Here is a 24,329-nt window from a genome sequence, read left to right on the forward strand (position 1 = left end):
ATTGGTTTATCCAAGGGTTCTCAAAATGTGATTCTAAAATGGGCAGAGTCAACATCCCCGGGAACTTGTCTGAAATGCAAATTCTCGAGTCCCACCCTAGACCTTCTCCTTGACTGAGAAATGTGAAGATGGGGCCCTGCAGAGGACTATCCCGATGCAGGCCAGAGTCTGAGTACCACTGGTCTAGGCAGTAGAGTATCTTTAACTCCTACTTTCCAAGTTAGAACTTAGCTCCACTCAAAAAGCTAATATGCCGAGTTCCCGATTGCAGAGACCCCTTCACAAGGCACTTTCGTTAGGCGACTATCAGACACCTGCAGTGATGATACCAACCTCAGTGGCGGTGGTTTCCCCATCGGCCGCGGTGTCCGTGCGCTCACTGTCGGTCTATTGATCACAGAAGTGACCAGGGTCCGGGGGGAAGGCAGGAATAGAAAACAAACCCGTTTGGTCAAATAAGGTATGGCACGGGTCAAACAGTTCACTCTCTTTCTACGTGATCAGTATCCTACTACCTTCCCACAAGGATGCAGGTTCAAGCAAAAGCAAAAGAAAGGCCAGAGCTAGGTTTTCTCAGCAGAGCCACTCAGAGGAAGACCAGAGGCGCACAGCCTGCGGGAGCCGCAGGAACTGCATTAGCCAAGCTGACTTGTCTGGTTTCATGTCTCAGGAAAACCAAATTGTCATTCTTTCCCCCCCTTTCAACTAAACCCCCGAGAAAGATCTCTTAAAAATGTTTAATGCAAATAAAATTGACGTTTATATATATTTTCCTATTCTTGTAATGGGTCACATTTCAATGATAAATTACGATGTAAATTTAAATAAAAAGCTACTATAACAGTCACTGGACTTTCAGCCCCTCATTTATATCATGTTGATAATCTACACCCACTTATGACCATCAGGCTGTCTGCATTACCTATTAATTATAAAAAGCACATGCCAGTGACTCACAGGCATATGTTTTATACGTGAAAAATAGAACTCAATTTTCAAGTAGCAGTGTTCGCTTTTTTTTTAATAGACTAAATGTGGTGTTTATTTTGCCCCACCCTCCAATGTAAAGATGTGTATCGAGATATGTAAACATCTCTTTCCAAAACAACCATTCAAATGAAGCAAATTATAATAATTAAAAAAAAAAACAGAGAAAGAGAGACATCTACTTGTAAACAAATAAAACAAAGCACAGCATTTGACAGAGCCTAAGTTTTTAAGGGAGAATGAGAATAGCCATTTCAGGATCGGTTTTGAAGCTGCTTCAGAGAGGTTTATGATCGAAAACAAACTATTTTCTCTGGAGTATAGAAGAACCATCGCCATTGAAAATGGGACGCCTAAATGCCATAATACAATATTAGCCGGCTTTCCCTCCACGAATGTCAACTGATCGTTAATAAAATTCCCTTCAGCAAAGATGAACGATTAATATTTTGAAAACAAAAATCAAAACTGGGGGCTGTACACCTGTGAACCTGCCTCTTCAAGTAATCTTTCAATCCTGACGATAAGGACTGGCAAGAAAGACGACAGGGGCAGTGCGATGTTCACACCAACCTGACTCTGGCTAGGCTGGCTTCTTGGCACTATCCCAAGCTTTCGTTGTATATATTCCTAAAAGAAAATACGTTAAAAATTCATGTTTGGCACATGCGCCCGAGGCGGCCAGCTACCATGACTTCAGTGGAAGGCAGTTTCCAGGAGTTTGGTAAAGAATGTGTGCAAACACGTTTTCATGACCTGACTGCCTTGGCAACACCTGGTGGCGGGGGGGAGGGGGGACTATTGGTCTTCTCTTAAGGGTGATCACTGCTATGGCAGTAGCATGGCATCACCAACTGCCAGCCTAGGGAAAGGCCGATTTGACTTAGGGGGAGAGACACGGGTTATTGCACAAGTGCACAGAGTAGCTCAAAGAAACCTTAGGCTTTCAAGGACAAATAAGCATGACCTGTGCTTCCTGCGCTGCCCAGTTTTGTGAACCGCTTCCAAAGGGCTTGAAAGTATTTCTCCTCCTACATACTTTCCCTCGTGGCTTTAAAATTTACTAAAGCGTCTTGGCTTTAGACTACAGTCATGGTCAAGAGCGGGGGCTCTGATGTCAGACTGACATAGGTTCAAATCCTTGCCATTTAAATTTGTGACACACTGGGCATGTTTCACATTTTAATCCCAATTTCCTTCCAGTAAAGTGAAGAAAGTAACAGCCCTAACTGTATCAGGTAATGGAGACTAAGTGCCTTATATAATGTCTGACATACACAGACGTAAAAGTGCCTATGCTAATTGTAATGATATTAATATAATGTTAGTTACATTATGATATTACATAATTATTACAACCATTTTTTTCTAGGTATACCAAAAAAAAATAGCTTAGGCCATATCTAAAGTCCCTTAAATTCTTACTGAGCACGTAATCGGTTGTTCAACAAATACAGTGCATGATCAATAAATAGTTCATAAAAGAAAGCTGAATAAAGCAGCTTTTACAGCAACCGTTCTTTATATGACTGAACAAAACTATGAAATGTATAACATATTGCAAACTATCATATAATTCTGTTTACATAACAAAATGTTAAAAATCAGCTGATCTATTAATTTGTCCTCCAAATTTGAATCTTTTTTATATTATGAAAAAAATTCCTCACAAATTAACACATAATTACAATCTACAGTATAGTGAGCTAAATTCAGCTCATGTTTCTTGACCGATGATTTAATATTCTGTTCCCTTTCTTCTGTGACCATTCTCGAAAGCACAAAAGAAAAAAATGATTGGTTAACAAGCGTTATAGTTGAAATGATTATGCCTTTCTCCACTGGGTTTCACTCTTGAGAAAGGCTGGAACTAAGTAAGCCATACTGCAAGACGTGAAAACTTGAAGCAGGGATGATAAAATGTTTGAAAAGAATTATAGTCATTAGTGATTTTGCTAAATGAACGTGACATAGCTGAACCGTATGCTACATGAAATCATCGTTTAGTTGCCAAAGTGCTTGAGGCCTAGCGACTAAAACAGGCCATGTAAACAAAATTTTTTTTTTTCTTCTTCTTAAATGGAATGACCTACATAGGAGCCCTCCGGCTCAGCCCGACCCGGAGGGCACAGCTCTTAACACTTAGGGTTAAGAGACGACATTGAACAGATGGCCACACGCGAAGTCTTGTGTCAGGAGGGCTGTAATGGTTGACCCAGGCCGGAGAGGAGGGCTACAAGGACTGCACCAGCCAGAGCTGGCTCGCAGTCTCAGAGATTTGCAAGAACAGGGACAGTTATCTGCTGGAAGGCTCCAGTCACGTGGTCACTGGCTTGCGCCGGGTAACTGCTGTGATTTGTTTTGCTGATGTAATGCAGACATGCCCAAATTTAACATTAATTTTCATGCACTGATTACAACAAGATGTACACCCTGGATTAGGCACAAGATCTGTGTGGTTTGCTACGGGAAAGTTCAGTTCTTGAGAATTCAGAAAAGCACAAAATGGCCATCTTTTTTGTTTTGTGTTAGTTTGACGACTAACTCCCATTGCTAAAGGAAAAATATATGTCCAGGTTGGAATCCAGCTAACATTACAGTCTTTGGAGATAATCTTGCGTTCTCAATGTTGTCTGTTCTAGTCCTCCATTATTTGATAATATTGCCACTATGAGAAATAGCGATATTGAAAGCTAGGATTCATTCTCTTGAAATATTTTCCATGCATGAAAATTTAATTCTGTATTAAATAGATTTGGAGCCATACGACCTAAGAACCTTGAAAATGGTTGAAAAGGCCAAACTTTTATTTAAACATCTATGAGGCCATTTCCATTTTTTCCCTTCTGCTGCTAAGAAATGGTCATAATATCACTAAATATAGATACACACCTCGCAATTCTATATACTCACAGGTGTACCTCAAATTATGATTTCTAGCTGAGCTGAAAACTGAACAGATTTCTTTTTTTTTTTTTTAGTGTTGCTTTGACTTTTTTCCTTTTTTTTTTTTTTTCTTTTTTTTTTTTTTTTTAATGCTGGGAGTGCTGGGCTTGTCTCCTGCCACAAAAAGGCTTGCTTTGTGAGAACAGAAGAGCTGGAGGGGCCTGGGGAAGGTGTGGGCAGGGGGGTGGGTGGCAGCCAGGCCCTCTGTTGGCAACTTCTGTTCTTTTCCCCTGCGCTCTGTTTGAAGGGAACTGCTGGGCTGTTCATACAGCTGCGGAGTCGTGAGACAGGAGAGCAGTTAAGAGGCAAAGCTAATGGCTGCCATGTCAACTCACCCACTGGCTCGGATAAGGGACAGGAGACAGACAGGCGGCGTGTTTTCTCAGACAGAGGCTGCAGGCCCCGTCCTTTCTCCACTGAGCACATGCCAGGCTGAGAGCCACAGGGGTCTGTCTATCCAGCCTCCCTGACCTTCCCGGACTGTCCGGTGTGTGTGGATCTTTTGGCCTCTGCTGGGGTTGAAAGAACCCCAGCTACCCAATCTATCCATTGGCACTGTTAGTGCTGATGAAGTTTCAGCCCATTTTTACGGCAGGCGGACATCTTAAAGGAATCTCTTCCTAAGTGTGAAAACCGCAGTTACTTCCGGTCCTCTTTGCGTTCCTACCGGCCACGGAGGTCACGTGGGCCTTTGAAACTACCCAAGCATTTTCTCTGGCCCAACACACCCTTGGGGTCTGGCTCACCTCCGTGAGTCACAGTGACAGCCTGGCAATGACCACAGAAGGGCAGAGTGGGGACACTTCAGAATCCCCAGGGAGGAGAGGCACTGCCAGTTTGGGGAAGCCACCCACCCAGATGAGGATGGCACACCTCCGACGGGGTTCGCTGCCACCTCACCTTGAGTATCACGTACCTCCTGGTATCACCACTATGTGTGATTATCCCAGGACGCATTCTGGTAACGCTCCGTAAACCTGGGTTAAACCTATCTCTCGGTCTCCTGGCTCGTTTCCTTTACGACACGAGAAGTGACCAGAACTTGAACCTAACCCTGATTGTTTAACATAGCTGACAGGTTATTTGAAACGGACGCCTGAGTCCTTCAGCATCCGGAGAAGCCAGCGGGTAGCGGAACGAATCCGGGCTGGGTGCAGGCTGCTCCATCCACATGGCGTTGTGCCTAACCCTGGGGCCGGGTCGCACGCCCCGACACACAAAAACCTCTCACGTGTCGGCACAGACAATAAATGAGGCTCTGAAAGTAGGGCCGCTAGTGCGGTCGGCGCCTAACACTGTTTCGGCCCGAAGCCCCGACCACGACAGGGAAGTGTGCTCTGTGCCGAGGTACACACCTCTTCCTCTGAACTGTCACTCGGGTCATTGTCTAGTGAGGCACTCAAGGAGGCCGCCTTGGGCTCCAGGTAGCAGAGGCACATAGCCAGAGGGAAGGAGAGAGTGAGGGCATATGGCACTGAGAAGGAGGCGGAGAGCAGAAAGAAAAAGATGAAGAGGAAACAGGGCACAAGGGAGGGCGAGCGAATCGGGAGGTAATGCTGCAGGCTCTGGGGGAGGAGGTTGGTTTCCGACAGGTTGGGGAAAGAGAGGTACCCATCGTCATCTAGAAGAGAAGGGAACGACTCTGGGAGCTGCAAGGAGAAGGAAAACAGGGTGGTCCCTTTGCCGGTTTGCTGTTTGTAGCTAAAAGCCACATCTTGGTCCCCTAAGGACGGCCTCCCTTTGTGGTCAGAGTCCAGGGCGGGCTCTCCGCGCACAGGCGCGGCGCCTTGGGCCGGCTCGACACCCGGGGGTTGGCGGTCATTCTCCTTACACCTCCTACGGAGCTCTGGGGGGGGTGCAGGGGGGCGGTTGGGCGGATGGGGGGGACGGAAGGCATGAGTCAGTGCCAAGCCCAGGTGACTGATGTGAAAGAGACAGAGAGAGACAGAAAGCAGCAAACAGAGGTGCAAAAGGACAAAAAGAAAACTGCAATTAGTTACTTTTCTTATGGGTATCGATATAAAATTGTAAAACAAGAATTTTAGCACTATGGTTGTTCATGTACTTAAAGTATTCAAGCCACATGCCAAAGATACCACGAATGGCTACTGTTCCCCCATCAGACTGTCGATTACAGGCTGCGTTTTTTTTTTTTTTTTTTTAAGTCAGCACCGAAGATATTGGTGGGTAATCTCAAAGTCTACATGTTTCACACCATCCACAAAGTCTGTTTAGACCAACACTTCTAGAAAGTTTTAGGGTTTTGAAAGCAAACATAACTCTCAGATAACTTAAAATCAAGACTTTCAATAACGTCTCCTGATCTCCAGCTAATAGATCTGTTACTAAAAGTTTGGTTGAATTAAGAAATGAAAATGAATCCAAGATTTGATTATTTAAAGAAAAAAATCTTTAGCGTTACCTTTCCTCACTGAGTCAATTCCATCCCAAACAGGTGGGTTTCCAAATCAAGAAGTTTCTGGCCCCACTCCCATCTGATCAGGAGTGCCACTCAGGGAGCTCGACAATTAGCATTTTAAGGAGCTCATGCTCCATGCAGAATTGAGGTTCCTTTGAAAACTTCTATTTGGGCTCCTTTCTCCAGGATGTAAACAGAACTTAAAACTCAAAGGAGGGTTTCAATAAGCTAACTAGCAAAAAACAATGTGTTTTCACGTGATGTGGCCCATCAGCCTTTCCCTTTGTATTATTTGTGGTCCGTAAATAACAGAAAGGTACAATGTCCCAGCCTTCAGGGTTTTCTTAAGCGAGTGATCACTAGATGTATGTAACTCCCCTGGTTTGAGTCCTTAACAGAATGAATGATAAAGGCAGGCATCCCCACAAAAGTGTCCCCAGGGAGTTCAGGCTTCTGCAGGGCAAAGAGAGGCCCTTTCCACTCTCTTTGGCCCCGGCAGCCTCTAGGACCACAGCCGGCTTCCTCTGCAGGTGGTGGAGGGCTGCCGAGCCGGGTGGGGGTGGGTGTGCGTGGAGGGAAGCCAGCAAGCTCCACACAGGACCTGGCACAGCTCAGAAGCTGCTGGGCCCCAGGAGTTCAATTCAAGGTCACGCAGAGCCTGAAGCTAGACTTCCACTGCTCTCTGTGACACTCTGTGTGAGTGTGCACGTGTGTGTGCATGTACACGTGTGTTTTGCCTAGAGACTTGAGAGCATGGAAATTAGTCACCCTGGGTTGTAACTCCCAATCCTGACTTGGTAAATAAAAAGAGGGTAAGAACGTGCACAAATAAAATCGTATCACAGATCTATTAGAAGCGTCTCCTTTTAGGTATTAGACAAGTAGGTCTTTTCTCAAAACTCACATTTGACGTGAAGCGCTGTGTTTGAAATAAACACGACCCTGCACATCTCATTCAAGCGAGAACAATGTATAAAAGATACAAGCTGACTTCTGCCTGCAGACCATTGTTCCCCTGGTGGCGGACAGCTGCCCAGTCACCTGGGGTGATCATTAGCCTGGGAAACATCCCTCCTCTCAAAGCAATCTAGGGGACCAGTCTTTTAAGAACTGTTTTCAGTAATATACTTTCATTTTGGTTAAAAAATGAGTTCCCTCTTTGTTACTTTTTGAGGAGGGAGAAGAATAAAATGAAGGTTTAATTTTCCATGCCACTTATTTAAGTGGTTTTTCAAGGACAGCTTTGCACTGTGGAAAATGAAGACTGCCATCTGCCTACCTAAGCACAAGGTTGGGGCCACTGCCTTTCTGAAGGCATTTGGGTCAAAGTGCTGGCTTCTCAGAGATTCAGACTAGGAGAGTCACAATTTTTTGTCTTTTTGTTTCCCCTTAGCATAAATGGCAAGAGGGAGGATAGTTCAGTGCTGTATTTTATATAAACAAATTGGTGGTCTTTTCAAATTCGATAAAGAGACACGGCCTGGGCCTATTTTGGGAGCAAATTAAAAGTCATTTCCTTTAATGTGCCACTTAATCACGGTTATACATCCACGAGAATTGTCGGCTGGTGTGGGTGATTTCAGGAAATCATGGAAATCGTTTGCTTTTCAGGCATACTACCTTTTTCTCACGTCCTATTTACAAGCTGCCTTGACTTAATTGGAGGGTAAGAGTGTAGAAACAAAACTCAGAACAAAGCATGCCTGTTTTAACAGCAAGAGTGATCCAATATCCTTGCCGTCATCTCCTATCCTGTTTTTATCTTTGTGTTTGGTAAATAAATGATCTTACCTTGAAAAAAAATGAATAGGGTTTCACGTGGAATATTCTGACATAACTACAATATGTTGTGGATCTACCCATCCCTGTGTAACTCTTGTCCAAAGAAGCATTTTTCTTTAGAGACCCAGGTGAGTCCCAGCGACAGAAATCTATATTTGAAGACCCCCAGTTCAAACGAACACTTTTGAGTCACATCTGGGCAAGTTTTAGCATACCTGTGAGTTGCACAACATTTTTATTCTTGTGAGTTGCACAACATTTTTATTCTATTTCTTTTCACTCTGTACATTCCAGGAGCCACTCTGTTTTACCATCATCATTACCCACAAACCTCCCAATATAGTTTCTTCTTCTTCTACTTTTAGAGAGCTGCTCTGCTACCTACAGGATCCTGTACCAGAAGCAGATTGTCTACAGGTTTCCTGACTTTTATTTTTCTGAAAAGTTGCTTTATAATGCCAGATGACCAAAAATAAACATACCGTAAGAAATACTGGATGAAACGAAGTTTAAAAATCTGATGAATAGAACACCTTGGAGAAATTGCTGCCAAATTCACCTTCCATGTTTCCTTGCAAAGTTCTGCCTTAATAGCTCTTTTCAAAACATGTCTGCTCGCTGCTCTGATGATTAGATTATGGTCACAAGGTAAGAGGGGAAATAGTGTATAAATACACAGGCTACGGTCACTCAGTAACTTGCTCTCAGAAGAATGGCAATGTGATTACTGTATATCTAGAAAAATATACAGTACTTGGGTAGGAGAATGGGGCCAGAAACAAAGAAAATAATTTTAGTGACAGTTCTGAAACGTGAGCCCAAACAGAAAAGTGTCATATGGCCCTAAATGTATTTTTAAGATACACGGACAGGACGGCTGTTGAAAGTCTTACATAGCATATCAGTTCAAATAAAAATTTTCAAAACGTTAAGAAGGAATCTTCCAGAAGGCAAATGTCGACAGAGGAAACCATAATTTAGAAATTGACCCTATGAACGTGACTACTGCTGGAATTGGAACTACCCTAAGTCTGACTGATTAACACATTCCTGGTTTCTAGCCTCAGAATTATTAAGTAGCTCGTGAAAGTCTAAGCAAGCTCTCGGAGGGAGCTTGGGAGATGTACCTTTCCCTCGTGCCGTACTGCGGCCACCGGCGTGGCTTCCTCTGCCTTCTTCCGTCTCTCCTCTTCCTCGTCCCGTTCCTCCTCGGCCTTTTTCTCCGGAGTCACAGTGGTGATCAAGTTGGTCTGAGAGATGCCCTTTGTTGTGGCGTACTGGCCAGTACCAACCTCTGCAGCAGACACAGAATCCTTCATGTATATTTCATGGTTTTCATTCACTGACGCTAAAAGCAAATACAACCGAAGAAAAAAAAGTCTGAAATAGTTAAGTCAGAAGGCTGAAGAGCACCACCGATTGTCCCGTTATGGCGAAAAGTACCCCTCCCCACGTCTGTCTGAAAACTCCAGTCAGCGCTGCGGGCACCCGCACCTAAGCGCTCTCCGAGACACAGCTTTGTGTGTCTTCTATACCAGTGTTTTCAAATAACTTAAACGCTCATGTCGCGAAGCCACCAGAGTGAGTCTCAGGCTCTGCGGTGAGGACAAGCGCGAGCGTGGCGGCAGCGGAGGGGCGGGAGGCTGGGCTGCTGCGAGCCTGTTACCCCACAGAGTAACTGGCTGGCTCTAGCACCAGGCGCCGGTGGTGAGTCCCACAGCTAAGAGCGGTATCTGCAGCGGACAACTGGTCTCATACACTTGACTCTGAACACGTCTTGGGAAGTGCCATTCAACAAGGAGCACCGAATTGGGTGCTTTAATTAGTCGTTAGCAATGGTTACAAGAGCCCATCACTCCTACTGTATCAAAAGTCCCATGGCTGATAATGGAAATTAACTATCTTCGTGGGATTATAAAATTTGGAGAGATTATAGAATCTGGACGGCAACTCTGTTCAGCTGGAGTGCAGAAACGTTTTAATTTCTACCGCACGTTAAAAAGATTACCGTGATGTGCATACACTCCTTCATCTCGGATATTTTGGGAAGACAAGACAAATGTTGCTAATGAAATCCATGCAGATGTAAGACATGCAAACATAAAAGGTAGAAGACACAGCCTTTCAGCCCTGCTGAAATGTCTTAGTGAAAGATGCTTAATTCAGTGCCATTTTTAAAGTCTGGTACTCATTAGTTTAGGTTGTAGGTGTATATAACTTATTTAAACTTACAAATGATGCTTTTCAATACACAGTAGCTGATCGTGGGAAAAATGTAACCAGCTTCATAGTTTAGGAAGTTTAAAATGTAAACGTAAGAAAATATTCCGAAATCCTTTCATAAAAGCTAAACCATTTCGTTAAGGTATCTTCACTAAGATATTTTATATTTCCTCATACTGATGAGAGAAAGCTCATACGAGACGCAATTTCCCAATGGGTCAGTTAGGCTGTTGTACATAGGATGCAAACTTGCAAAAAGCCACTTGTGTTCCAACATGCAGCCACGGCACCCCGCTCAACAGCACAGGAAACATACGGGAATTGGCAGGACCCCAAAGAGTGAGAGACAACACATACTAACATCACTTTTGGGCAGGGAGGAAGAGACAGTATGCTATTAGTACATTTGTTTCACAATTGTCTTTTGCTTGTCAACAATCATTATCACACAAAAGGCCATGAGGAAAACCACGTACACAACAAATGTGTCCCCTTGGGTACACATCACTGAACAAAGTGGATGAGAGCCTTAGGAAAAAAGGTGTGATTCTACGAAAGTCCCTTCGACACTGACTTATGGAATACACAAAGAGTTTACAGAGATTCTCTAAAGGAGAAAGGATAAATGGAACAAAGCAGTAAGAAAAGCTTCAGTGTTAACGTGAATATTTCAGTATCTGAGTTCAACCCGAAATGGCCCCAATAAACGCTTTATTCCCAAGGTTTAGCTCCACGTTAGAGATTTGAAAAACAGGCAACTATTAGAAAATACAGAATGGTTAATTAACATCATAGGCCAGCTCACAAAAGCCTATAAGAATAATCATGAATCTAATTATTATCACACCTGAAAGAAGAACGCTTTCGCACGTCTCATTACTCTTTCTTTGCAAATAGCCTTACCCCCATTTTACAGATGGTGACAAAAACTGAGACCTGGCAAATTTAAATCACTTGCAAGGTGCTACTCGGATAGACTTCAGTCTGGGTTTACCTACCAGGTGAGTGCTTTTCTTCTTCACCAGTAACATACATAATATAGCACAACTGACACAATTTTGACTTCCTCTACCAACTGTTTATAAAGTATTCCATTAGCAAAATACAATCCTCTAAATCAGAGGATTCAGGTGGCCACCCAACCAGCCACATTGGGCTACAGGGAAAGGGAAGAGAGAGCCGGGACTGTGGTGAGCGGTGGCCAAAAATGTAAGGAGGAAGGGGAGCCCAGGCACTTGTAACTTCGTTATTTTTACTTGTTTTTACTCTATTTTTACTATTTTAATTTTATGTTTTTGCTTATTATTAAAGTTGTACACACATGCTAGAAACTTACTCTTTTTATATACACAGATACGTTTTCTATAAAACAACTAATCTCCAGGTGGAATTAGAAGCAGAGACTTGGCCGTGCGTCACTTTCTTTTTTTAATTGTCTTTAATGTTTACTTATTTTTGAGAGAGAGAGAGAGAGAGAGAAAGTGGGGGAGGAGCAAAGAGAGAGGGAGACAGAATCTGAAGCAGGCTCCAGGCTCTGAGCTGTCAGCACAGAGCCCCATGCGGGGCTTAAACTCGTGAACCACGAGATCATGACCTGAGTCGAAGTCAGAGGCTTACCCAACTGAGCCACCCAGGCACCCTAGCCATGAATCACTTTCTAAGTATTATTCCAGCTGCCATGTGTTGTTGAAGGAAGCACATTTGTGCGTAACTATGGACGGCAACACAAAACTGTCACACAAGACAAAAACCTGCTAAAAACTCACTACTATGTCATTCCTTAGAAATGTTATTTACGTGATCCTCTCCCTGTTTAACTTCCGCATTTGACTTAACGGTGGAGAACATTTACACGGCAATGCTCCCCCAGTCCATCTGGTGCAGTAATTAATATTAACAGGAGGATTTAACTTGCAGCCTCTGGCTCTACCATTTAAATGTCGTCCTTTCTATCAGCTATCATGCACTGACTGGAAACAGTCACAATTTATCCCTGAAAATTTTGCAGAAACAGAGATAAATTTAACTTATGGTCTTCCTTCTGAAACAAACTGTCTGAAACAAACCCGGTAATCATTTAAGATCTGCCAATAAGAGAACCAAGTTACTTACAGAGTACGTGACAACTGTATTTAGAATGAGATAATCTTTCTCCAAATTTGGGGTGCTGGCTGATGAAAGCTATGCTCTTCATTCCCTAAACATCATTCTTTTATGGAGTAATTTTATATACATCTACCAATAACAGACCTTACACTCACCGAGGCACCTTTTTTTTTTTTTCTTTTTTTTGTCCCCGAGGGTGGGGGTTACAACTTGTCACTGGGCCACGGACCGAGTGCTTTTTATTTCACTCTCTTCTCAAGAGGACCTACGTTCACTGAAAGCTTGGGATGGTTTCATACTATTTCTGGGTGGCCATTCGTGATTATTATTACTAAAGGTTAGGAAGTGATGCCTACCTCCATCCAAGCTGCGAGACATGGTGTAGCGTTTGCTGGATGAGCGTTCGAAGTAAGGGGCAGGACGATCTATCAACGCGCTGGCTCTTCTCGTTTGGGCTTGCGTCCTGCCACTGTAACGAAACTTGGAGCCCAAGGTAAGGAATTTCTTTGGAGGTGCTTCTGGTAACAACAGTCTAAAGATATTAAAGAAAAAATGCCAGAGAGACTGTTGAGTCAAACATTAAGAATGCTATCTCAACTTTTTCAGTCAAAGGTAAAGTGCTTTGTGCGTTTAACATATAACGTGTTAAATGAATGTGGTTTAAAAATTTTTTAAGTATTTATTTTTGAGAGACAGACAGACAGACAAAGCACGAACAGGGAGGGGCAGACAGAGAGGGAGACACAGAATCCGAAGCAGGCTCCAGGCTCTGAGCTGTCAGCACAGAGCCCGATGTGGGGCTCGAACCCACTAGCCGTGAGATCATGACCTGAGCCGGAGTCGGGTGCTTAACTGACGGAGCCACCCAGGCGCCCCAAATGTGATTTTATAGGAAAAAAAAATCAATTGCCGCAGTACATGTCAACCAGGGAGTTGTAGAGAGGCTATAAATACAATGGCAGTTGGCCTGGACTTCATGAACTTTAACATCTCATGCAACTGAAGAGTTTATGGTTCTATAAACCCAAAGAACAATTAAATAGGTGATGTTGGTGAAGAAGACGGTGATAAAATTTGCTATTTTGTAGAAACAAATCTGATAGTCTGAGTAAACAAAGGAGCCCAGCGTATTAAGAAATGACTGAAATGTTAAGGAAGGGATTGAATCCTTGAAGTGGGCATCTTATAAAAATAATGAAAGGACCTTTCATTATTACTAAAGGTAATAAAGAAAGGGGAAGCAGGGCAGATAAAGATGTCTTGTCAAGAAACCTGGTGACAGTGAACTTGAAGGAACAGAAAGGATATTCTTCCACAATTCTTCCCAACAAACTTTTTCAGTAGAAGTGATTCCAATTAATTGCTCTAATTCTTCCTGAGGAAGAAATGAAATCATCTTGACCTACCTGAAAAATGTGTGATGTTCAACACATACTTTCCATAAACGTTTGGCAGCTCGATGGTTTGGCAGCTTAAACCCGATGGTGCTTTCAAATTGTTCAAACTAAATTAAAAAACAAACAAACAAACAAACACATATTGAGGAGTAAAGTCAGGTTTGCAATTACAAATAAAAGAAAATCATTTACAAATCATGCCCCCCACAAGTTTTTTCCTTTACTCACAAAATCAAGCGCTATTTGCAGAATTCATGCTATACATATTATTCATTAAAAAAACAATCTTGTATTTATTCTCCTTAAAATGCTGCAGACATAGATAACCGCATTATGTGTGTTTTATGTCCAAGTATGGATTTTATGAAAACGGAATGCAAAAAAAGACAGCATCTGGATTTCTTCCAGAGGACAATTTGTCCTGATCTCATTTTTAAGCCTTATTTTCATGGTGTCTCTATGACACCATGACTTCAACTGGAATATACATACAGGAATAAACACAATGTTTAGAGTCTACAGCATTTTCAGGATGACATTTTCTCCCAGGATCTGGTCGGAATATATGCATATGTCCTAGGTATTTGATGACTTGGTATCAGATATTGCTGAGTTTGTTTATGCATTCTAATCTATGATTATTTGATATTATATATACGAACATAGATCAGGAGAACACGATTTCCTATTTTTCAGCATGTATAGTTCAGATGATAATCTATCAGCCATTTGATTTCTCAAGGCAAAATATCCGACTTCCTAATGTATTTTAATATTATTATGGCAAATGTTCAATATTTTTTTATTTTCTGCCGACAGTATGCATCAGGCCACCAGAGGGCAATCATTTTAAACAGTAAAAGCTTTCCAAAAGAGCATTAAACAACTGGACTGTTGACACAGTCAACAGAAAAAAAGTAATTTATATAGCAAAGAACGAAGAAGAGGGGCCTTATGTGTGGCATAGGAGAGATAACTATGCTTGACTTCGATTTCTTTTTTTTTTTTTTTTAATTTTTTTTTTTAACGTTTATTTATTTTTGAGACAGAGAGAGACACAGCATGAACGGGGGAGGGGCAGAGAGAGAGGGAGACACAGAATCGGAAGCAGGCTCCAGGCTCTGAGCCATCAGCCCAGAGCCCGACGCGGGGCTCGAACTCGCAGACCGCGAGATCGTGACCTGAGCTGAAGTCGGACGCTTAACCGACTGAGCCACCCAGGCGCCCCGATTTCTTATTTGAGAGGGACGAGCTGGGGTTGGGGGTGGGGAGGCTGGGAAATACATCACAAGCTATTCCAACTACAACTGCCTTTCCCAATTTTTCACTCACTCTGGACGTTCACACAGAGGGGTAAGTTGTAAAAACCGCTATTGGCCAACAGCTGCAGCCAATCAGCAGACCAGAGCATTCTGGATCGTGACTAAACCATCCTTCAGTTATTCATCCCGCATCTAACAGGCACCATACTGGTGCTCGCGGCTGCCAAGAAGCCGGGAAGGTTTTCTTTCCTGCTATCCTCACGCTGTTTGAATGCTTCTCTCTCTCTCTGTGCTTTGTACCAATTTCTCAACCTCTTCAGAGCCTTTGTGCCACCACTCATTTTCTCCCTCACTCATTCTTCTCAGCCTATTTACATGATTGTAAAAAAGTGGCGGCGGGGGGGGGGGGGGCAACTTTCTTGGAGCCTGCTTCTGCCTGAAACACAACCCCATCTCGCTCCTTGACAAAGGTCAAGAAGGAGAAGCCTTGGCTACTGCACCCCTTACCTCACTGCACCTGCAGGGTCCTCCCACCATCTTCTCGAACTCTTCAGTGTCACACTGAGTTTTGTCAAGTCGACGCACTTTTCTTAGTTCTTAGCCCACACGTCTTGTCAATAGCATCTGGCCCCGCTGGTTCATCATGTGCCCAGAATCTCGTCTCGTCACTTGGGACTGTTTCCTGCCCCTTTTCTTTCTCTGGTTGCTTTTCTTCATCCCCCTACGGTCCTCTTCTGCCTACTCTTCCCTCTCAAAAAGTGATGTCACCTAGGGTTTCTGTTTGAGGGTCTCTTCTTCCCTAACTTCCCTTGTGCTCTGGGCAACTTATTTCCTGCCTGAGGCCTCGAATAGAATGGATGCAGTGGATGACTCCTTCAAACCTGTATTTCTTACTATGCAAGAATCACCCCCTGAAAATCTCTCAGAGGAATTTAATTTTTTTTTTTTCTGAAATTCTCCGTTTTCCCCTCTTGTCTAATAATATCACGTCCATCAACTTCACGCATGCCGAGGGAAGGCCTCTGATCATCATGGACTCCTTCCCCTCTTTAGCACCTTCCTCCACCCTGTGTTCAAGACCTACTGGTTCTGTTTCTGAAACCTCCCTCACAGCTGCTCCTTCTGTTCTATTCCCACAGCCTCTGCCCTAGTTTAGGTCTTACCACATCTCATTGCTAACCTGCAGTTTCATTCCAAATTATTCGTCTAGCGTATCACGTCCTCTTGAAAACCTCCCATGGCTCACTACTGTCTCCTGATGCATTTCTCCAGCGTTCCCATCTGGGCCCTCACCCCAGCCTGTTTGTTCCACGTATGTAGAATGTTATCCTATGTGCGATACGTATCATGACGACAGAATTCTAAGTGCACGAGACTGATTCTTTGCCAAACAGAAAGTCCCTTAAGGATAGGGACCAACATCGTGCTCGACGATAAACACGTGCTCGCTTAGTAAATGTTGGATGAACCAAATATATTATCGGTTGTAAGTTTAATATGCAATTTTAGGGAATTATAAAAAACTAATTTCAGGTATTTATAAGAAAAGCTTCCAGATTATTTCAGTCTTCACAGACATGTTTGACTTTATATTTAAACAGGATTCCTTGCTTTATAGTATGATTTAAAAAAATGTTTAAAATGAGGTACAACGGACATATAACATTATATTAGTTTTGGGTGTATAACATGATTCAGTGTATATGTGTATTATCACCACACATAGTTACAGATCTTTTTTCTTGTGATGAGAACTTTTAAGATCTGTTTTCTTAGCAACTTTCACATATACTGTACAGCATTACAACTGTAGTCACCATGCATCACATTACATCACATACAACCTGATTTTTAAATTACATTTTCCACCAATGGAGAGGCTGACTTGGAGGACAGGAGATCATTCTGGATCGTACCAGAAAAAGTTCAGAGACACGGATGAGCTGCCATCTTAGAACTCTGCCTGCCTCCATTAGATTATGCATGCTCGTTAGAAACTGGATGTTTATTCATCATCTATTAAACAGATCATAGGTGGTAAATATCTCCTGTTATGTGTAAACCACTTTGGAGGATATAAGTAGTTCAGGATGGTTGTACCCGAGGAGCAACGATAAGTTAACGATTTTGATTTTCTCATCAGTCTACCTGATTGAAAGAAAAAGGCAGAAATGTACGAGGCTATGAGACACTTATGTAATGTACCCTTGGTGTCTCTTGCTATAATCTTTCTTGTGCTTTGATCACATTATCGCTAAGCTATACATGTTAGGGTGCCAACAGATTTGGAGTACAAAGACAGGTCATGGACATGTAAAACAGAGACAAACAGGAAGAAATCTATTTTTTTATTCACAAAAGGTTTAGCACCTAAGAGTTTCTTTTATACCGCAGTTGGAAATATACAAAACATTGTTCACAAATCCCGATTTTACATTAAAAGCTCCAAAAATAAAACTTTTTCAACCTATGCACTGGGACAAAATTAGAATCAAACCACTGAAAAGAAGAAAATGTTTTATTTATTGCTGTTTATCGGACAAGTCTACGATAAATTCTCCTTGGCACTGAGACAGAAATCACCATGTCCTATGATGTTCAGAACTTGGGCGCAGGCAATTTAAATTTTTGTTTGCCATCAGGTACCTCTTTGTTCAAGGTACATGCAAATGCGGGGCTACTTACCTCTCCTGGCCGGATCTTAATGTAAAAGTTGTTCCGTTTGTATGAAATTTTTAGAACCTTAGGCCAGGCAAATCTGTTTATTCTCAGTCGGTCACGATATATCAACAGACCACTCGCACAAACTCCTAGCATAATTTCTACTCCTTCAGAATCCTGGAAAAGAGCACCAAGAAACAATGGATCAGTATTTCACTTTTTTCCACTGACAGCTGAGTAGGGGATTTAAGCTTCCATGAAAGAACCTATAATTGACTACCTATAGCTCTAATTTAAATATGAAGAACACTGCAGCCATTTTTTTTTTAAACACTGCCACTAAAGTAATAGGCTCCTGATGAAGATATTAATCATCATGGAGATATGTCAGAGTAAAACTGGCTCATGCTCAGGTATCTTACAACGTAAATACTGCACACAGAGAAGGTCGACCAGATGATGTGTTAATAGCAGGAAGAAATCATCGCTGTCCTTCTAAAATGGTTACAGCCGTCTAATGTGCATTAACTCCTTTCATTTTCACGGTGATATTTTGAGAGAGTTGCTATGACTGTTCCTAGTTTACACAGGAGGACATTTTTCAGGCATGGAGATGTGAAGGGTCCTTCTCAGTTGAATATGAGCAGCCTGGCTGCAGAGATAGAACGTTCAGCTGTTATGTATACTAACAGAGAGGCTCTGCCCCTTCTAAAGAGTGTTTTGGAGTTTGTTCCATTAAAAGAGAGCCTTGGAAAAAAATCTTTTTTACATACCATTAGTGTCAGAGTGAAATTTAAATATAAAATCATTTTTTAAATTATGAGTGTACTTCCCCAATGTGCCTGGAACACACACACTGCCCAGTTGCAGTCACATTTGAAAACCGGTTCACATACATGAATATCAGCACATTTTCTATAGGTATATAGTTTTCTTTTTTTAAGTGGGAGCATGCTATATTTATAGCTTGTTGTTCTGCTACTTGGCACATTTATTTCACCTTTAGGTCACTTCCTAGGGATGTGGGATGAGAAGTCTCAGAGATCAGAGGTCATCAGGGAGGTCATATAAAGCTCAGGAGACCGAGTGTGTACATCCTATGCCCCCTACATGTTGTATTTGGGTGAAACGGGATAAAATCAACACATGTGGTGGCCCTGAGTGGGGGAGACACAAAGGACAGAAGGCAGGACTGTGTGTGAGGCTCCGTCCCCATCTCCTTGTCACACTGGGTGTCGGAAGCAGGGGGCACATAGGAGGTGAAGCTGAGGTCTTCTGCCACGTATTAATCAGCAGGACTGTCCCTGGAACTGAGTCACTCTGCAGCGGTGAAGAGGGGAGGGGGATATGGAAGAATCCAAACAGGAGAGTCTGACTCATCCCCACTGTGGGCATTTACTTCCTCAATCTTGCCAGTGCAAGGCAGAAAATGAACATTTCCAGAATCAAAAATAAATATTTCGGTCCATCTCTAGGAAACTTAAGTCTACAAATACCATCTAACTGGATTAAAATGAAATATTTTACCCTGGAAACAGATCGCTCCATTAAGGTACAAAATTACTCTACAGAAGTGGAAATACTTGATGGCAGGATATTACAACATAATTAAATTCTGAGGAGAAGCTCAAAGATCAGAAGCTGTTCACCATTTATCAGGGGCTTTCATCTGAACGAGCAATTGGAAGAGCTAGAGCCTGATACTGACAAATAGCTGGCACTATTGATCCTTCAGAACCAGCCAATGTGCTCACAGGGCCACTCAGAGGTGACTCCTCACGCCGGAGCAGAAATGCAGGCACGAGGCGGGGACTGTTTGATTAAAGGTCCTTGATTCGCTTTCTGAGTGATAAATACAGAGCTTAGTTGGGGAACTAGGCCTTTGACCTACGGAAGAAAGGACACTTAAAAGCTCTTTCGTTGTTATTATTATTTTTAAATTGCCCATTAGTGTCTTTGAGTAAGGAGAAGCCAGAATCCTTCCGGGGGAAGAAGCCTCCTCTGACCCCTCCTCTCCACCACACAGGCCTCCCGTGTCCCTGTATCATGCTGTCGTCACCAGCACACCCCAAGCAAGTGGCGCTCCAATCAGCTCCCTCCCACACCGTGCTCTCCTCAAGACTGGAAGCTGCTTGAGGGCAGGAGCTCTGTTTTACCTTTGCCCAATCAGCGGTCATACAGCACCTCCCTAGCAGGCATTAAGCCATCACACGTTTGTTGAAAGAGAGGGCAAGGGAAGAAAGAAAACGTCAGGAATAGGTGGGGTTTTAAACTGAACCAACGTTTCCATGTCGTTACTCCGAAGTAACAACAGAGGAACACGTTTGATTATCAAGTGTTCTGCCACAGCCCGTAGTCCTGACGTCAGCGTGGTAATTTTTTTGTACCGAAAGCTGTCACAGCAGTCTTTACTGGGGACGTGGGTGTTTCCCTACCAATAAACACATTAGATGCTCCCTTTAGCAGGGAGCACTGAAGGGAGATCTGGATGGTCTCAGTCTATCATAATTAAAACAAATGAGGGGCGCCTGGGTGGCGCAGTCGGTTAAGCGTCCGACTTCGGCCAGGTCACGATCTCGCGGTCCGTGAGTTCGAGCCCCGCGTCAGGCTCTGGGCTGATGGCTCGGAGCCTGGAGCCTGTTTCCGATTCTGTGTCTCCCTCTCTCTCTGCCCCTCCCCCGTTCATGCTCTGTCTCTCTCTGTCCCAAAAATAAATAAAAAACGTTGAAAAAAAAAATTAAAAAAAAAAAATAATAAAACAAATGAGTGTACTCTTCCCTTAATTTAAAATCACTGCTCAAACTCTGCATCCTTCACTTATCACTCGGTCCATGGGCTACCCAATAAGGAGTTTTATATGTATTTCAGAATCTTATGTGGAATAAATGACTCTGACAGCACCTACTCAGACTGACATTAAATGACAAACAAGCAGAGGCAGTCTTCCTAAGAAAAAAAGACAAAGCATTTAGAATAGGTTTTCCAAAACAAGAGACCCGCATCTAATAATATGTTATGTATTCTTTATACAGAGCCATGGAGTCCAAAATCACAATTCAGAAATTCTAAATAGGCCCTAAAGCCCAGGGCTTTATACCATCCACAGAAGAGAAGCATCTCACTTATAACCGGAAATCAGTTCTAATTTAATTCAGTAAATTTCCTCCTTGAAATGATGGAGTGTGGCCGTGCCAGAAAATGGGAGTCCGCAGCTGAACATTCGTTATACTTAATATTCAGATGAAATCCTGTAATAGGCTGCAATGGTGCTTCCTTAACTCTTTCTTTTTAATTGGAGTGATTTCAAATCATATTAGTGAATGAAAAAGCAGTGATCTATTTTAATTTAGTAGCTATAGCGATGTTAAGTGATTTTTATTTGTACTGATAGGACCACTGATAAATCTAGAGCTGTACTGCCCCAAATGTATGCCCCAATCTTTTACTTATTTATTTTTCCTGGGCAGTAAGTGAACCATCGTGAGTAATGTAACTCAAAAAACAAGCTTTCAATTTGCTCGAATTTTCAGGCTACCTTCATTTCCTTCTTGTTTCCTTATCTGTTAGCCACCTAGGGAAAAGCTCGAAGAGAAAAGCAATCTTAGCGTATATCCCTTTTTTTGAATCCTCATCCTGCCTTCTATAGCATAAAATACACAACATTTTCTTATCTGAGTTAGAAAGTGAAAAAACAGAATAACAAACTGGCAAGTAAACAGAGCTACACCTGCTGTTGTAATTACACACCAATGTCAAAGAGCTCGGCATTCCATGTACCGACACATCCCTCAGGTAGGTATGCCCCAGCCGAGTCTATGAGATTTTGCTAGTGTTCAGGTCTTCAGGCCTTGGAAGTGCCTGTCCTGTATGATCTACAGCATGGTCTGCAGGCAGAAGCAATCAAACCTGTGTTTATCGGATGGCCACCATTTCCTTGTCCAAACTCAGTGGGGATCAGTCTGCTCACTGAGAGCCAAGCAGGGAAGGGCCCCACTTCCAGCATCAACAGAGCCTGCAGATCACAGACGGGTCCCCTGGGTTGTCGCGAGCCAGCTGAAACTCTCTTCGTTTCTTGGCCCCAACCGTAACGGTGTAAGATACTTGCATGCCTGGAAGCCCGTTAACTGCGTGTTCCTTGGGTCCCAAAACTGGTGACTATGCAGTCCGTTAGTACTAAAGGCACGCTCCCATACGGGAGTGATGGTCTCCTGACAGCCCAAGTCAGAAGAAACTGCCTCTGAACTTCAAACACTCATCTTTTTAAGGCTACTAAAAGTTCCAGCATCGACCCCCACGATCCTAACAAACTTCCTATGTTTTGGATGAAAGTTTTTGTAAGGCTTCCCGTGCTTCTTCTCCAGTACCTTTGTTCATAGCTGCTCAAATAATAGACTAATAGCCCCTACAGTCATTCTCTCACTGCTGAAAAATACAGAGATTCTGGGAAAAGTGTGACCCAAAGTAAACAGCTTTACGCAACTTCGCCACCTCAACCCTCCTACAGCCCGGTCCCAACTTCTTCAAAAGACTCCGTAGCCAAGATAGAATTTTAACATTTCGCCGGCCACCAATCAACTAGGCAAGCCTCAGCCTGGGGGGTTAATTTTAGTGGAACTTCAAAATTATAACCTTATTTCAAAGCACTGATTGTCTGTCAGAGAACCCAAGTTCTAGAGAGTTATTTCAATTTAATGGGTATTTGCTGTGTGCCGGGTCATCATCCAGGACAGAGGCATAAAGAGCACTTGGCACATAAGAGATGTGACGATTGGGTCTTGGACAGTTGGCCAAGGTTGGACAGGTAGACAGGAAGGAGGACAGCCCAGAGAAAGATAGGCATATTCAGGGAAAAGGCAGAGACAGGATCTGGCAGAAGCAAAGGGCACGTGTTGGCACAAAGTGGGAGATAAAACTGTGACAGGGAAGGGGGCTGAGTTAGGAGCTTGCGATGTGAAGATACATTTATAACTGAACCAACAGGCAATCGGAGGCTTTGCCTACTGTGACCTTTCAGGAGCCGAGGCCAGGAGCAATGGGAGTTTGAGCCATGCAGAGCAAACCCTTCAGTCCAAGTATCAGAGAGCTGAATGTGCTTTATCATTGAGCAGGCCTTAAAAGCAAGCACGGATTGGAATCCCCCAGTTTCTGTTTATAATGCCTGTAGTAAAAATCACCGGCCTGTATTAATAATAACCTTGAATTTAATACAACTGAATAGGAAGGTTGGGGTTTGAAAAATGCGTACCTTGGCATGATGTAAATCGACCCCATACATGGACAGCTTTTTGGCATTTTCCAAGAAATGCATCTCTGCTTCTGCTGGCGTCATTCCTCTGATAAGAAAAAAAAAATGTGTTACAATGCTGCTTTGCTCTCTGTAATATTTCCCACATAGCCCCTGGCTATATACTAAGCAAGTCCCCGAAGAGGCACTAGCAGGTTTGTGGTCGGCAGGGGCTGGGGGAGAATAACAAGACAAAAGGCTCTCAAAGAGCATCGGAGCCACAATGTAACTACCCAGAATTGCACCAAGTACAGAACTTCACTCTGCTGCAGTCCCAACCTGCATGCCACTGACATCAGTCCTGGGAAAAGCAGGTAGTGCCAGTGAGGCTCACCCACCGAGGCACACGCTAAGTCGCATGTCTTCAGGGTTTCTGCACTGACCTGTGGCTCTTGTGCAGCTCGATCACTTTGTCTTCCAGTTCTTTCGTGTGGTTTGGGGCGAAGCGGAACTCACTAATGTAATCATTCCCGCATTCATCTGGGTCATAGTCTCCAAGTTCTGACTGGACAGTGTAGGAGCCCAACAGGGCCAGGGTGACAAAGGAGCAGGGCAGCCTTCCGGACACGATGTCATCTCGCAACTGTAGGCAGAGGTAGTACCTTCCAGGAACCAAAAGACAAGGCAAAGAGCCAGCGTTAGGACATGTGAAAAGCAGGCCACTTGATATATACTGTACTGTAAGCGAGTTCTTCCTGTTGAAAAATCTCACTAGAATTTTCCTTCATCTGTATTTTGATTGGGATGTCAGGGGAAAATGCTTGGCTACAAAATACAATATTTAAGGGCATCTAGAGGCAAGCCAATGTTCATAATAAAACAAGCTTTTATAACTAAAGCACAGAGTAAAAGAAACCTCAAGACCTGTTCCTTTAACATCTTTTACAAGAACTAACATTTAAAATCAAATAAATGAGCCCTCAACACACTCACTGCAATCTCTGGTTGGGGGAATTATCATACAAAAATGGTGCTGTTAAATGCAGTTATTAGGTCTCTACCAGCCTTAAGGAAGTATCATTTTAAAGTCTCGGTTAAAGGTCCTGCCGTACGACCAGATTTCAGGTAACTCAACAGCTACACCATCATAAACTCTGCTCTCAACCTCCTGCATTCCTCATGCAGTGGTCTCTTTATGAGAACAATTTCTCCTGTTTCAAGTTCTCTCTCTCTCTCTCTCTTTTTTTTTTTTTTTTTTTTATTTAGCGGACTTTCTAGAATCCAATTGATAGGAAGATTAACTCTGAAGACTTACTACTTTA

At 43.0% G+C, this 24,329-nt stretch overlaps 1 protein-coding gene across 8 annotated transcripts in view; it reads right to left on the reverse strand.

The window, feature by feature from the left end:
• EPB41L3 (erythrocyte membrane protein band 4.1 like 3) overlaps positions 1-24,329 on the reverse strand; it is a 147,853-nt gene that overhangs the window by 16,923 nt on the left and 106,601 nt on the right. For 4 of the 8 annotated variants that reach the window (XM_049620389.1, XM_049620390.1, XM_049620394.1 and 1 more), the window contains exons 7-13: positions 23,451-23,669; positions 23,029-23,116; positions 17,808-17,960; positions 13,870-13,967; positions 12,820-12,995; positions 9,262-9,482; positions 334-387 (exon numbers count right to left, since the gene is read on the reverse strand). In XM_049620389.1, the coding sequence (XP_049476346.1) occupies positions 334-387; positions 9,262-9,482; positions 12,820-12,995; positions 13,870-13,967; positions 17,808-17,960; positions 23,029-23,116; positions 23,451-23,669 (1,009 nt within the window). The remainder of the gene's footprint in view (positions 1-333; positions 388-9,261; positions 9,483-12,819; positions 12,996-13,869; positions 13,968-17,807; positions 17,961-23,028; positions 23,117-23,450; positions 23,670-24,329) is intronic. The other 4 variants (XM_049620393.1, XM_049620395.1, XM_049620391.1 and 1 more) reach the window with 2 other exon arrangements.

The sequence above is a fragment of the Panthera uncia genome (assembly GCF_023721935.1).
Source record: "Panthera uncia isolate 11264 chromosome D3 unlocalized genomic scaffold, Puncia_PCG_1.0 HiC_scaffold_8, whole genome shotgun sequence".
NCBI lineage: Eukaryota > Metazoa > Chordata > Mammalia > Carnivora > Felidae > Panthera > Panthera uncia.